At 24.8% G+C, this 16,337-nt stretch overlaps 1 protein-coding gene across 1 annotated transcript; it reads left to right on the top strand.

Moving 5' to 3' along the window:
• Nucleotides 1–2,510: 2,510 nt before the first annotated feature.
• On the top strand, nucleotides 2,511–16,076 carry LOC107006409. Its single transcript, XM_027913807.1, has 5 exons — nucleotides 2,511–2,566; nucleotides 2,670–2,725; nucleotides 2,807–3,027; nucleotides 4,533–5,364; nucleotides 15,805–16,076. The coding sequence occupies exons 2-5, from the start codon at nucleotides 2,689–2,691 to the stop codon at nucleotides 16,074–16,076; spliced, it is 1,362 nt and encodes a 453-aa protein (XP_027769608.1). The 5' UTR covers nucleotides 2,511–2,566; nucleotides 2,670–2,688.
• The last annotated feature ends 261 nt before the right edge of the window (nucleotides 16,077–16,337 follow it).

Genomic DNA, 16,337 nt, shown 5'->3' with positions numbered 1-16,337 from the left:
CCCTCGTTATAAAAGTGGCTCATATATGCCCTTACCGTTATACAAACGGCTCACATATACCCCTGCCGTTACAAAATGGCTCACATATACCCTTCATTTAATGGAAGTTAAAAAATTAGTTTTAAATTTATATTTGTTACTTCTAATTTTTTTTACAAAAATTATTTAGGGGTATATATGATTCTTCTATCAAAGTTCAAGGTATATTTTAATTTTTTTCATACAAAAATTATTTTTTGACTTCTTTTATTATAATTATTTGAGTTTCTTATTCTTATGTTGTTTTTTTCTTTCATTCCTTAGTTTAAAGGAAAAAAAAATTTTAACTATTTTTTTTTGTGTATTGTAATTTAATTTCGTATTCGAAGAAAAAATTTGGTCATCTACAATAAGTTTTACAAAAATATTAGTGAAACATAAATAAATTTGATTATCAAAATAATAATTATAAATTAGTCATTGAAACAAAAAAAAGTCAAAAAAAATATATTTGACGAGGATTAAATTTACTCATATGAGATTATATTTTTTAGAAAAAAATAATAAAAATTTAGATTAAAATTATTATTTTTTCATTTCCGTTAGAGGAAAAGGGTATATGTGAGTTGTTTACAAGTAGGGTATATATGAGCCACTTTTATAACGAGGGGTATATCAACTCTAAATTACAAAGTTGAGGGGTATATCAGACCCTTTTCCCTACTATTAAATACATTTTATTTATTCATTGCTCAAAAAAAACTTTGGACAATTGTTTGCTGAAATTTTTTTGAAAGCTAATCATTATAGTGACAAGCATTATAGTTGTAATATTTTAAGATTAAGTATTAGATTCATTGTATTTTTAAAATTATAAATTCAGATATTGTATAACCTAAAAAATTGTAAATTTTTAACTTTATATAAGCAAAAATCATTAAAATATTCATTTATTTTTTTAAAGCAGTTTTGTTATGGTTTAACAAAATTGATATATGTTTTATGCCTTCTTTTTCCTAAATTAATATTGAGTATAAAATGAAAAAAAAAATCTTAATATGACAAAGGTAATAAATAAAAGAAATAAATATATTTAAAAAAATATTGGACAAATAAAATTAAATGAAAGGGGTGATATTATAGTTTTAACAATAAATTGAAAAAGACTGAAACTTCACGTAAATCGCCGTAGTTGAATGCGTTTTATGCATTTCTTAACAAAAGGGGTAATAACGTAATTTCATTAATAAAAAACCAAGACACTGAAACTTACTCATAAATCGCATTCGTCGAATGCATTTTATGCAATTTTTCTCAACTCAATTAATGTTGAGTATAAAATAAAAAAATAACTATCAAAGATAATAAATAATTATTATCTTTCTCGATATGATAAAAGTAATAAATAAACGGAATAATAATATTTAAAAAAATTGGATAAATAAAATTAAATGAAAGAGATAATATCGTAATTTTAACAATAAATGAGAAAAGACTGAAACTAACACATAAATCGCATTTGTGAATATGTTTTATGTCTTTCTTATAAAAAAGGGGTAATAACATAATTTCATCAATAAAAAATAAAGACACTAAAACTTACTTATAAATCACATTTGTTATTTAAAATCACAAATTTAAAAATCTATTTAACTTTTTTAAAGTTTATGTTAAATCAAAATAAATTAAAACGGTGAGTGTATCACTTTACATCTCATCTCATGTCTAAGTCAAACTAAAGTAACAAGTACTTGTTAATTTCCTTTTTTATATATATATATATATATGTTAGTCTTTTTTCATTGTTTAGTTTTAAAATTTGTGTTAGATTTTTAATTAATAATTAAAACTTTGAAACCAATTGAATATTGTGTATCAATCATTTGGAAAAACAAAGGAATGAAGTTGGGTATTATTTAGACACATCATAACTATTTTTATTTAGCTTTGTAATCTATTTTCTTTTATTATATTCTCAAAGTGTTATTGATATTATTCCTATATAATCATTGATATATATAATTGTGTAGGTTAACAATCTAAAAAAAATTATTTTGAGACCAAATACAATATATTTTTTTTATTTAATGAGTTGGGACAGTTGGTGGGACATGCAATAAAGCTTTTGAGATTTGTTACCTTACATTGAAATGAAATAATTAATTTGTTTCCTTATTATATTATGGAAACAAATAATATGAGTTGATATTATTATTTACCTTACTTCTTAGTTGGGAAAATTATATGAAATGGCAAACATTCATAACTAATTATATATTAGGGATATAGTTTAATTTATTTACATTATATAATTATAGTTTATTTTATTTTGCTATAATTAATGGGGGCCCACAACCTATTATGTAACCAATTGTATAAAAACCTTATTTTCTAATTTTGTTTATAATTATACACAATCTAATTTTCTCTCTCCTTTTCATAATTAATTTTCTCTCTCCTTTCCAAATTCTAACGTCTTATCCTACATTCAATACTCCAATATCAGATTTGAATTTCAAATTTTTGTCCAAAATTTCAGTAATCCCTCCCGAATTTGAAGTCCCCTTCCTTAGTCGAAGTCAATTCCGTAAGTTTACCTTTTTTTTTTCAAACTTATCTAAAAATTGTATGTGTTCGGTTTTTTTTTCCCATATATTTTGATGATATAATCGTTTTTTTGTTCTTGAAAGATCTAAAATTCGTCAAACAATGAACGAATCGTCTACATCTTTGAGGATTACCAGAGGTAGTCCTTTGCATGTCAATGTAGTTGACATTTTACCATCATTTTCAATGGGGCTAACTCAAGAATTTGGGGTTAATGTAGGGTCTTTGGGAAAATCAAAACAACTTATACAAGAACAAACCATGGAAGAGCTGAGATCAAAGAAAAAAAACGACCCTATGGCAGTTCAACAAGTTATTAAAAATGCCAATGCTAGAGGCATTAAAATTGTACAAGGTACAAGAAAGAGGAAAGCTGTAATCATCGAATCAGAGGAAAATGATTCTGAAGTTGTCGGATCTGAAGAACTTCATAATCATGAGGTAGTGTCTTAAAACACAAACTTAGATACAATTTTTTTGTTAATTAGTTGTCAATATACAAAAGGGAAAATTTCATATATGGCAAACTTATTAGATTAAGTATTGTATATAGTATATTCAATGTGAGTAATTGTATATAGTATATTGCATGTTTATGTTATTTTTGGGTTTTGTATATATATACAAAATATGGATAAGTTTACTCTGGGGTTTCTTTGTGTTTTGTAGCTCTGCTCATTTCTTGAATTAGGTGAATGTCAAAATGGTTTTCACTTTTGATTATGTTACATGCTCTTTTTGTGTGTTTGTGACTTGTTTAGTGTTGTGGAATAAAGGGGCGTTGGTAAATTTTTTGTTTTTGTGTGTTGTGCCTTGTGTTTTCTGGAACTTCTCAAGCATGATATTTGTATATTCATTTGTTATGTTGCTCGATCTCTTCAAAAACTTTGATACTGATCAACATAACTTTGGTTTTGTATATATATACAAAATATGTATAAGTCTACTCTGGGGTTTCTTTGTGTTTTATAGCTCTGAATAAGTGTTAGTATATACTATATACAATTAATAAAAACATTGAATAAGTGTTAGTATATACTATATACAATTAATAAAAACATTGAATAAGTGTTAGTATATACTATTAAATTAAGTATTGTATATAGTATATTCAATGTGAGTAATTGTATATAGTATATTGCATGTTTATGTTATTTTTGGTTTTTGTATATATATACAAAATATGGATATGTTTACTCTGGGGTTTCTTTCTGTTTTGTAGCTCTGCTCATTTCTTGAATTAGGTGAATGTCAAAATGGCTTTGACTTTTGATTATGTTACATGCTCTTTTTGTGTGTTTTGTGACTTGTTTAGTGTTGTGGAATAAAGGGGCATTGGTAAATTTTTTGTTTTTGTGTGTTGTGCCTTGTGTTTTCTGGAACTTCTCAAGCATGATATTTGTATATTCATTTGTTATGTTGCTCGATCTCTTCAAAAACTTTGATACTGATCAACCTAACTTTGGTTTTTGTATATATATACAAAATATGTATAAGTCTACTCTGGGGTTTCTTTGTGTTTTATAGCTCTGAATAAGTGTTAGTATATACTATATACAATTAATACAAACATTGAATAAGTGTTAGTATATACTATATACAATTATGAACATGAATAACATATATCTCTTGTTATACAAATTCGTAAAATGCATTTTGTACATGTATATATTTATTCAATAAGATTGGATATGTATATTTATTGAAATCTAATTAGACTATCATAAATATATACTGTACCATAAGTTTTAAATTAAATATTTATCTGAACCTTCTATTTAGATGATGAATACGTGCTGGTATATACTAAATACCAAAAAAATATGGGTTCATATATAGGTAGGTATGTATATACAGAAATTAATTTGTACATTACTTATTATAAAATTGTTTTTTTTTGTATATATATACTATGTTTATTTCATACACTTTTTTTTATTTATTAGGAAGTCAGATATATTTGCAACAACCGTGAAAAAAGGACAATTCACATGCAATGTTATACGCAAATAAACACATTGAAAGAGCTTCGGAATAAACTGCCTCCAAAGCAATATAATCGTATATGTGCATCATCGTGTTTTGCACAGTTAACAGCAATGAGACGATGTCACGTGCAAGCACAACTGTTTAGATGTATTATGTTGAGTGAGTTGGAAGGTAGTTCTGTGAATGCAATAATTTTTTATATAAATGGCACAACGCTTCGTTTCACAATACGGGAATTTGCCATTATTTCTGGTTTGAATTGCTCTGATAATTGTGCTGACTTCAACTTTGATACTGATCAACCCAATAGAATCATCGATGAGTATTTTCCAGGGAATTCTCCTGTCACTAAAGCTCGTTTGGCTGAAGCTTTTAAAGCAAAGGTATGGGGTGACAATCAGGAAGATGCATACAAGTTTGGGATTCTATATTATATACATGAGTTTATCATGTCCGCAGAACCTACTACAACAACAATAGATAGGTTGGACTTTGATCTGGTTGAAACAGGTAGATTTATGGATTATCCTTGGGGTCGGAAGGCTTTTAATGAACTTGCTAAATCCATAAACAACAAGATAAAGCCATGTGGACAGTACTACAGAATTCAGGGCTTTCCACTTCCAATGCAAGTTTGGTTCTATGAATGTTGCTCTTATGTTGATGACAAGATTGCTGTCAAGGTTTCTAGTCACATTCCTCGGATTATCAATTGGGTGACTAAGAACGACCATCCTCGGTTTGATTATTTCATGAAAACAATTTTTAATGATGCAGATAATCCGGTATGCATTTACTTANTCAGCTTAACAAAATCACATATTAATATTGACGATTTCAAAATATACAAATACCAAACATTATTTGTATATTGTATATTGCAAATTTTCAGCTTAACAAAATCACATATACAATTGACGATTTCAAAATATACAAATACCAAACAGTATTTGTATATTGTATATTGCAAATTTTCAGCTTAACAAAATCACATATACAATTAACATTGACGATTTCAAAATAACATATACATAATCACATTAACAAAATCACATATACAAATTTTCAGCTTAACAAAATCACATATTAATATTGACGATTTCAAAATATACAAATACCAAACATTATTTGTATATTGTATATTGCAAATTTTCAGCTTAACAAAATCACATATACAATTGACGATTTCAAAATATACAAATACCAAACAGTATTTGTATATTGTATATTGCAAATTTTCAGCTTAACAAAATCACATATACAATTAACATTGACGATTTCAAAATAACATATACATAATCACATTAACAAAATCACATATACAAATTTTCAGCTTAACAAAATCACATATTAATATTGACGATTTCAAAATATACAAATACCAAACATTATTTGTATATTGTATATTGCAAATTTTCAGCTTAACAAAATCACATATACAATTGACGATTTCAAAATATACAAATACCAAACAGTATTTGTATATTGTATATTGCAAATTTTCAGCTTAACAAAATCACATATACAATTAACATTGACGATTTCAAAATAACATATACATAATCACATTAACAAAATCACATATACAAATTTTCAGCTTAACAAAATCACATATTAATATTGACGATTTCAAAATATACAAATACCAAACATTATTTGTATATTGTATATTGCAAATTTTCAGCTTAACAAAATCACATATACAATTGACGATTTCAAAATATACAAATACCAAACAGTATTTGTATATTGTATATTGCAAATTTTCAGCTTAACAAAATCACATATACAATTAACATTGACGATTTCAAAATAACATATACATAATCACATTAACAAAATCACATATACAAATTTTCAGCTTAACAAAATCACATATTAATATTGACGATTTCAAAATATACAAATACCAAACATTATTTGTATATTGTATATTGCAAATTTTCAGCTTAACAAAATCACATATACAATTGACGATTTCAAAATATACAAATACCAAACAGTATTTGTATATTGTATATTGCAAATTTTCAGCTTAACAAAATCACATATACAATTAACATTGACGATTTCAAAATAACATATACATAATCACATTAACAAAATCACATATACAAATTTTCAGCTTAACAAAATCACATATTAATATTGACGATTTCAAAATATACAAATACCAAACATTATTTGTATATTGTATATTGCAAATTTTCAGCTTAACAAAATCACATATACAATTGACGATTTCAAAATATACAAATACCAAACAGTATTTGTATATTGTATATTGCAAATTTTCAGCTTAACAAAATCACATATACAATTAACATTGACGATTTCAAAATAACATATACATAATCACATTAACAAAATCACATATACAAATTTTCAGCTTAACAAAATCACATATTAATATTGACGATTTCAAAATATACAAATACCAAACATTATTTGTATATTGTATATTGCAAATTTTCAGCTTAACAAAATCACATATACAATTGACGATTTCAAAATATACAAATACCAAACAGTATTTGTATATTGTATATTGCAAATTTTCAGCTTAACAAAATCACATATACAATTAACATTGACGATTTCAAAATAACATATACATAATCACATTAACAAAATCACATATACAAATTTTCAGCTTAACAAAATCACATATTAATATTGACGATTTCAAAATATACAAATACCAAACATTATTTGTATATTGTATATTGCAAATTTTCAGCTTAACAAAATCACATATACAATTGACGATTTCAAAATATACAAATACCAAACAGTATTTGTATATTGTATATTGCAAATTTTCAGCTTAACAAAATCACATATACAATTAACATTGACGATTTCAAAATAACATATACATAATCACATTAACAAAATCACATATACAAATTTTCAGCTTAACAAAATCACATATTAATATTGACGATTTCAAAATATACAAATACCAAACATTATTTGTATATTGTATATTGCAAATTTTCAGCTTAACAAAATCACATATACAATTGACGATTTCAAAATATACAAATACCAAACAGTATTTGTATATTGTATATTGCAAATTTTCAGCTTAACAAAATCACATATACAATTAACATTGACGATTTCAAAATAACATATACATAATCACATTAACAAAATCACATATACAAATTTTCAGCTTAACAAAATCACATATTAATATTGACGATTTCAAAATATACAAATACCAAACATTATTTGTATATTGTATATTGCAAATTTTCAGCTTAACAAAATCACATATACAATTGACGATTTCAAAATATACAAATACCAAACAGTATTTGTATATTGTATATTGCAAATTTTCAGCTTAACAAAATCACATATACAATTAACATTGACGATTTCAAAATAACATATACATAATCACATTAACAAAATCACATATACAAATTTTCAGCTTAACAAAATCACATATTAATATTGACGATTTCAAAATATACAAATACCAAACATTATTTGTATATTGTATATTGCAAATTTTCAGCTTAACAAAATCACATATACAATTGACGATTTCAAAATATACAAATACCAAACAGTATTTGTATATTGTATATTGCAAATTTTCAGCTTAACAAAATCACATATACAATTAACATTGACGATTTCAAAATAACATATACATAATCACATTAACAAAATCACATATACAAATTTTCAGCTTAACAAAATCACATATTAATATTGACGATTTCAAAATATACAAATACCAAACATTATTTGTATATTGTATATTGCAAATTTTCAGCTTAACAAAATCACATATACAATTGACGATTTCAAAATATACAAATACCAAACAGTATTTGTATATTGTATATTGCAAATTTTCAGCTTAACAAAATCACATATACAATTAACATTGACGATTTCAAAATAACATATACATAATCACATTAACAAAATCACATATACAAATTTTCAGCTTAACAAAATCACATATTAATATTGACGATTTCAAAATATACAAATACCAAACATTATTTGTATATTGTATATTGCAAATTTTCAGCTTAACAAAATCACATATACAATTGACGATTTCAAAATATACAAATACCAAACAGTATTTGTATATTGTATATTGCAAATTTTCAGCTTAACAAAATCACATATACAATTAACATTGACGATTTCAAAATAACATATACATAATCACATTAACAAAATCACATATACAAATTTTCAGCTTAACAAAATCACATATTAATATTGACGATTTCAAAATATACAAATACCAAACATTATTTGTATATTGTATATTGCAAATTTTCAGCTTAACAAAATCACATATACAATTGACGATTTCAAAATATACAAATACCAAACAGTATTTGTATATTGTATATTGCAAATTTTCAGCTTAACAAAATCACATATACAATTAACATTGACGATTTCAAAATAACATATACATAATCACATTAACAAAATCACATATACAAATTTTCAGCTTAACAAAATCACATATTAATATTGACGATTTCAAAATATACAAATACCAAACATTATTTGTATATTGTATATTGCAAATTTTCAGCTTAACAAAATCACATATACAATTGACGATTTCAAAATATACAAATACCAAACAGTATTTGTATATTGTATATTGCAAATTTTCAGCTTAACAAAATCACATATACAATTAACATTGACGATTTCAAAATAACATATACATAATCACATTAACAAAATCACATATACAAATTTTCAGCTTAACAAAATCACATATTAATATTGACGATTTCAAAATATACAAATACCAAACATTATTTGTATATTGTATATTGCAAATTTTCAGCTTAACAAAATCACATATACAATTGACGATTTCAAAATATACAAATACCAAACAGTATTTGTATATTGTATATTGCAAATTTTCAGCTTAACAAAATCACATATACAATTAACATTGACGATTTCAAAATAACATATACATAATCACATTAACAAAATCACATATACAAATTTTCAGCTTAACAAAATCACATATTAATATTGACGATTTCAAAATATACAAATACCAAACATTATTTGTATATTGTATATTGCAAATTTTCAGCTTAACAAAATCACATATACAATTGACGATTTCAAAATATACAAATACCAAACAGTATTTGTATATTGTATATTGCAAATTTTCAGCTTAACAAAATCACATATACAATTAACATTGACGATTTCAAAATAACATATACATAATCACATTAACAAAATCACATATACAAATTTTCAGCTTAACAAAATCACATATTAATATTGACGATTTCAAAATATACAAATACCAAACATTATTTGTATATTGTATATTGCAAATTTTCAGCTTAACAAAATCACATATACAATTGACGATTTCAAAATATACAAATACCAAACAGTATTTGTATATTGTATATTGCAAATTTTCAGCTTAACAAAATCACATATACAATTAACATTGACGATTTCAAAATAACATATACATAATCACATTAACAAAATCACATATACAAATTTTCAGCTTAACAAAATCACATATTAATATTGACGATTTCAAAATATACAAATACCAAACATTATTTGTATATTGTATATTGCAAATTTTCAGCTTAACAAAATCACATATACAATTGACGATTTCAAAATATACAAATACCAAACAGTATTTGTATATTGTATATTGCAAATTTTCAGCTTAACAAAATCACATATACAATTAACATTGACGATTTCAAAATAACATATACATAATCACATTAACAAAATCACATATACAAATTTTCAGCTTAACAAAATCACATATTAATATTGACGATTTCAAAATATACAAATACCAAACATTATTTGTATATTGTATATTGCAAATTTTCAGCTTAACAAAATCACATATACAATTGACGATTTCAAAATATACAAATACCAAACAGTATTTGTATATTGTATATTGCAAATTTTCAGCTTAACAAAATCACATATACAATTAACATTGACGATTTCAAAATAACATATACATAATCACATTAACAAAATCACATATACAAATTTTCAGCTTAACAAAATCACATATTAATATTGACGATTTCAAAATATACAAATACCAAACATTATTTGTATATTGTATATTGCAAATTTTCAGCTTAACAAAATCACATATACAATTGACGATTTCAAAATATACAAATACCAAACAGTATTTGTATATTGTATATTGCAAATTTTCAGCTTAACAAAATCACATATACAATTAACATTGACGATTTCAAAATAACATATACATAATCACATTAACAAAATCACATATACAAATTTTCAGCTTAACAAAATCACATATTAATATTGACGATTTCAAAATATACAAATACCAAACATTATTTGTATATTGTATATTGCAAATTTTCAGCTTAACAAAATCACATATACAATTGACGATTTCAAAATATACAAATACCAAACAGTATTTGTATATTGTATATTGCAAATTTTCAGCTTAACAAAATCACATATACAATTAACATTGACGATTTCAAAATAACATATACATAATCACATTAACAAAATCACATATACAAATTTTCAGCTTAACAAAATCACATATTAATATTGACGATTTCAAAATATACAAATACCAAACATTATTTGTATATTGTATATTGCAAATTTTCAGCTTAACAAAATCACATATACAATTGACGATTTCAAAATATACAAATACCAAACAGTATTTGTATATTGTATATTGCAAATTTTCAGCTTAACAAAATCACATATACAATTAACATTGACGATTTCAAAATAACATATACATAATCACATTAACAAAATCACATATACAAATTTTCAGCTTAACAAAATCACATATTAATATTGACGATTTCAAAATATACAAATACCAAACATTATTTGTATATTGTATATTGCAAATTTTCAGCTTAACAAAATCACATATACAATTGACGATTTCAAAATATACAAATACCAAACAGTATTTGTATATTGTATATTGCAAATTTTCAGCTTAACAAAATCACATATACAATTAACATTGACGATTTCAAAATAACATATACATAATCACATTAACAAAATCACATATACAAATTTTCAGCTTAACAAAATCACATATTAATATTGACGATTTCAAAATATACAAATACCAAACATTATTTGTATATTGTATATTGCAAATTTTCAGCTTAACAAAATCACATATACAATTGACGATTTCAAAATATACAAATACCAAACAGTATTTGTATATTGTATATTGCAAATTTTCAGCTTAACAAAATCACATATACAATTAACATTGACGATTTCAAAATAACATATACATAATCACATTAACAAAATCACATATACAAATTTTCAGCTTAACAAAATCACATATTAATATTGACGATTTCAAAATATACAAATACCAAACATTATTTGTATATTGTATATTGCAAATTTTCAGCTTAACAAAATCACATATACAATTGACGATTTCAAAATATACAAATACCAAACAGTATTTGTATATTGTATATTGCAAATTTTCAGCTTAACAAAATCACATATACAATTAACATTGACGATTTCAAAATAACATATACATAATCACATTAACAAAATCACATATACAAATTTTCAGCTTAACAAAATCACATATTAATATTGACGATTTCAAAATATACAAATACCAAACATTATTTGTATATTGTATATTGCAAATTTTCAGCTTAACAAAATCACATATACAATTGACGATTTCAAAATATACAAATACCAAACAGTATTTGTATATTGTATATTGCAAATTTTCAGCTTAACAAAATCACATATACAATTAACATTGACGATTTCAAAATAACATATACATAATCACATTAACAAAATCACATATACAAATTTTCAGCTTAACAAAATCACATATTAATATTGACGATTTCAAAATATACAAATACCAAACATTATTTGTATATTGTATATTGCAAATTTTCAGCTTAACAAAATCACATATACAATTGACGATTTCAAAATATACAAATACCAAACAGTATTTGTATATTGTATATTGCAAATTTTCAGCTTAACAAAATCACATATACAATTAACATTGACGATTTCAAAATAACATATACATAATCACATTAACAAAATCACATATACAAATTTTCAGCTTAACAAAATCACATATTAATATTGACGATTTCAAAATATACAAATACCAAACATTATTTGTATATTGTATATTGCAAATTTTCAGCTTAACAAAATCACATATACAATTGACGATTTCAAAATATACAAATACCAAACAGTATTTGTATATTGTATATTGCAAATTTTCAGCTTAACAAAATCACATATACAATTAACATTGACGATTTCAAAATAACATATACATAATCACATTAACAAAATCACATATACAAATTTTCAGCTTAACAAAATCACATATTAATATTGACGATTTCAAAATATACAAATACCAAACATTATTTGTATATTGTATATTGCAAATTTTCAGCTTAACAAAATCACATATACAATTGACGATTTCAAAATATACAAATACCAAACAGTATTTGTATATTGTATATTGCAAATTTTCAGCTTAACAAAATCACATATACAATTAACATTGACGATTTCAAAATAACATATACATAATCACATTAACAAAATCACATATACAAATTTTCAGCTTAACAAAATCACATATTAATATTGACGATTTCAAAATATACAAATACCAAACATTATTTGTATATTGTATATTGCAAATTTTCAGCTTAACAAAATCACATATACAATTGACGATTTCAAAATATACAAATACCAAACAGTATTTGTATATTGTATATTTCAAATATTCAGCTTAACAAACTCACATATACAATTACACGAACAGTATATAATTGTATATTCCAAATTTTCAGCTTACCAAAATCATATTTTGATTTTTTTGTTTTAAAATAAAAACCACTCACACTAACGAATGAACACTAATTCAGCTTAACAAAATCATATTTTGATTATTTTTTTTTAAAATAAAAATCGAAAACAATTCACAAATTCTAAAACCTATAAACAAGAAATTTCATCGAATAAAAACTTACCTGTATTCGATTGCCAAAATTGCTGAACTTCAGTTTCACAAAGAGCAAAAAAAAATACTAATTATTTTTTGGTTTCAATGGCTGTATGAATTTTTTTTGAATTTGAACGTTTGGCTTGAAAATAGGGACGTTTCCCTAATTTTGTGGCATTATCTTGATTTATTGTTACCATATTTAATGATTCAGTTACAAACAACTTTTTAAAATAGAACTGTATAAATAATAAAAAAACAATTATATACAAAATTAAAGACACCTTTAATAACTTAACTATACCCATATTATGTAATTAGGTAAACTATACCCATATAATATTATATAATCTAATAAGTTTGCCATATATGAAATTTTCCCTTTGTTTATCATGATATTTCACTAACTATTTATATGAGTTTGGTTTGATTTAATTATTCTTCTACGATAGTCATTCCTCTCATTCTTATATATATTTGAAATTTATATATATATTATATATATATCTTACTTAGTCTTTATTCTACTTCATAGCCGTGTCAATGCTTTAACTTATTTCCCTTTTAATATTTCCTCCTCCTTTAGTTTCTTTTCCCTTTAAATGATAAGTAAAATGAAATAGTAATAAAAAATACTACAAGAATTAAATTCACTTTATTTAGGTAATACTTGAAAATTATTTTGACAATTCATTTGGTCAAATCGCCGGTCAACCACGGATTAACGGGCATTCCGAGGGCCTAACACCTTCTTGGAATGTACATTTGAATTTCGAACGCTTTTCAACTGATTCTAATCTGTTTTAAACCTTTTGAAAAATAATTTTAAGTTTTCTTTATTTTATTAAAAATTAAGTGGCGACTCTGTTAATTTGAAAAGTCAATTTTTCTTAAATCATAAGATTAATTTATTTTTCAAAACTTAGTCATTTTTTCTTTTTACTTTATTATATTTTCTCGTAAAACATTAACACGGCGAGACGCACAAAAGAGAAGACTGTAGAACCAAGAAAGCTAAGTAAACGGGAAGCAGGGAAAGCGAGGAACAAATTTTGTAAGATTCATCCAACAATTGGTCAGAAATATTTTGTTACCGGAGCCTACATTTCCCTAGAATAAAAAATTTATAAGCTAAAAGTTACAAAAAGATTTAGTTCTATTTCCTTTCATGTCCTTCTACTGTATTCTTACCTTCATGAAAGATTTTAATATCATAGATTGCAAATGTAAATCTACTTGATACAGATTGTAAAATCAGTGCAAATACTTCAAATATCCAAGCTACTGTCTTTGTTCATACACTTTGCAAATCATACTTTATTGTAAGACATACCTTTCACAAGAAATCTGTCACACCATTAGACAATGGCCTTGATAGACAATGCATACATCCAACAATAAAACTTTGGCATCAAACAAGTTGTAATAGTTTCATCAATGTCAAATGTGCAAAAATACTAGTAATTCAAAAAGTTACTACAGAAAAACTATAAAAACATTGATGGGATACAAATACAAACGAAAGAGGAGGAGAAACGTGCTCGAACTTCATTAGGTACTTTGAGTAGAACCCTTCAAATATAAGTAGATTTACATAGATGATGTAATATTTCAAGTTTCGATTAGATTAATGACAGGAAGTATTTAGCTGCACTCACCTTTGTTGCTTAATACTCAATATGATATCCAGTAAGGAATACAAAAATAGATGGATTAATTATTGAAAATTATGTTCAGAATCTTGCCTTTTCTTTGCAAAATATATAATGAATACTCGATATGAGCTTTAGATTTCTCCAAACATGTCTACAAACAACAAAGCTAAACTCTTTTTGACAAGTAGAACAAGTTCCAAACTTTTAGTAACAGTGAAGGAAGCTACCAACAACAAAGCTAAAACAATAAGCATGAACATTCAATTTAATATTTTCCTTATTTAGTCTCTTTAGCAAATCCCCGATAGTTATGTTCTCTAAGTAGAGCAGTGAGAAAACATGCACACAAGAAAAAGAATGCAGTCAAGAGTTAAACAAAACCTTGAGTGGCAACATTAAGGTAGAGACAGTAAAAGAAAATAGGTCAATATAATGAGTCTGGTTCTACTGAGTCTCAAACAGTGGGGAATAGAAGGTCTACAAGAGGGGTATATCCACCAGTTTGGATGAAAGATTTTGTGTCATTAAATATGGGGAAGCGAGTGAGGTATCCTATAGCTGACAATGTCGCTTATAGTCATCTGTCTAAACCTTATCAGGAGTTTGTACCTGCAACTTCAGTGCTAGCTGAACCTTCAACCTTTGCTGAAGCCAACAAAGATTCTAAGTGGATTGAAGCAATGCAAGTTCAAATACAAGCTTTACAAGATAACAGGACTTTGGAAGTTGATTGATTTGCCAAAAGGGAAGTCTAATTGGATGGAGGTGGATTTATAAGATAAATTATAAGTCTAATGGAGAATTAGAAATTAAGGTTTAAAGAAAGACTGGTGGCAAAAGGAGTTAAAAGGAAGGGATAGATTACAAAGGAACATTTTCTCCTATGGTAAAAATGGTCACAGTAAGAGCTATTTTAGCCTTAGTTGTATCCAAGTGTTAGCATATACATCAAATGGATATATATAATGCTTTTTTGAATGGTGATTTAGATGATG

Source organism: Solanum pennellii, chromosome 12, assembly GCF_001406875.1.
Source record: "Solanum pennellii chromosome 12, SPENNV200".
Classification (NCBI taxonomy): Eukaryota; Viridiplantae; Streptophyta; class Magnoliopsida; order Solanales; family Solanaceae; genus Solanum; species Solanum pennellii.
The sequence above is the reverse complement of the archived record's forward strand: the minus strand, read 5'-3'. Positions and strand labels throughout refer to the sequence as shown.

Excerpts from the sequence above, each read along its gene's own strand:
- LOC107006409 (XM_027913807.1), top strand. The coding sequence starts at position 2,689 with ATGAACGAATCGTCTACATCTTTGAGGATTACCAGAG. Across the intron at positions 2,726-2,806 it reads ATCTTTGAGGATTACCAGAG|GGTCTTTGGGAAAATCAAAA; the intron begins GTAGTCCTTTGC and ends GGGTTAATGTAG. Across the intron at positions 3,028-4,532 it reads AAGAACTTCATAATCATGAG|GAAGTCAGATATATTTGCAA; the intron begins GTAGTGTCTTAA and ends TTTATTTATTAG.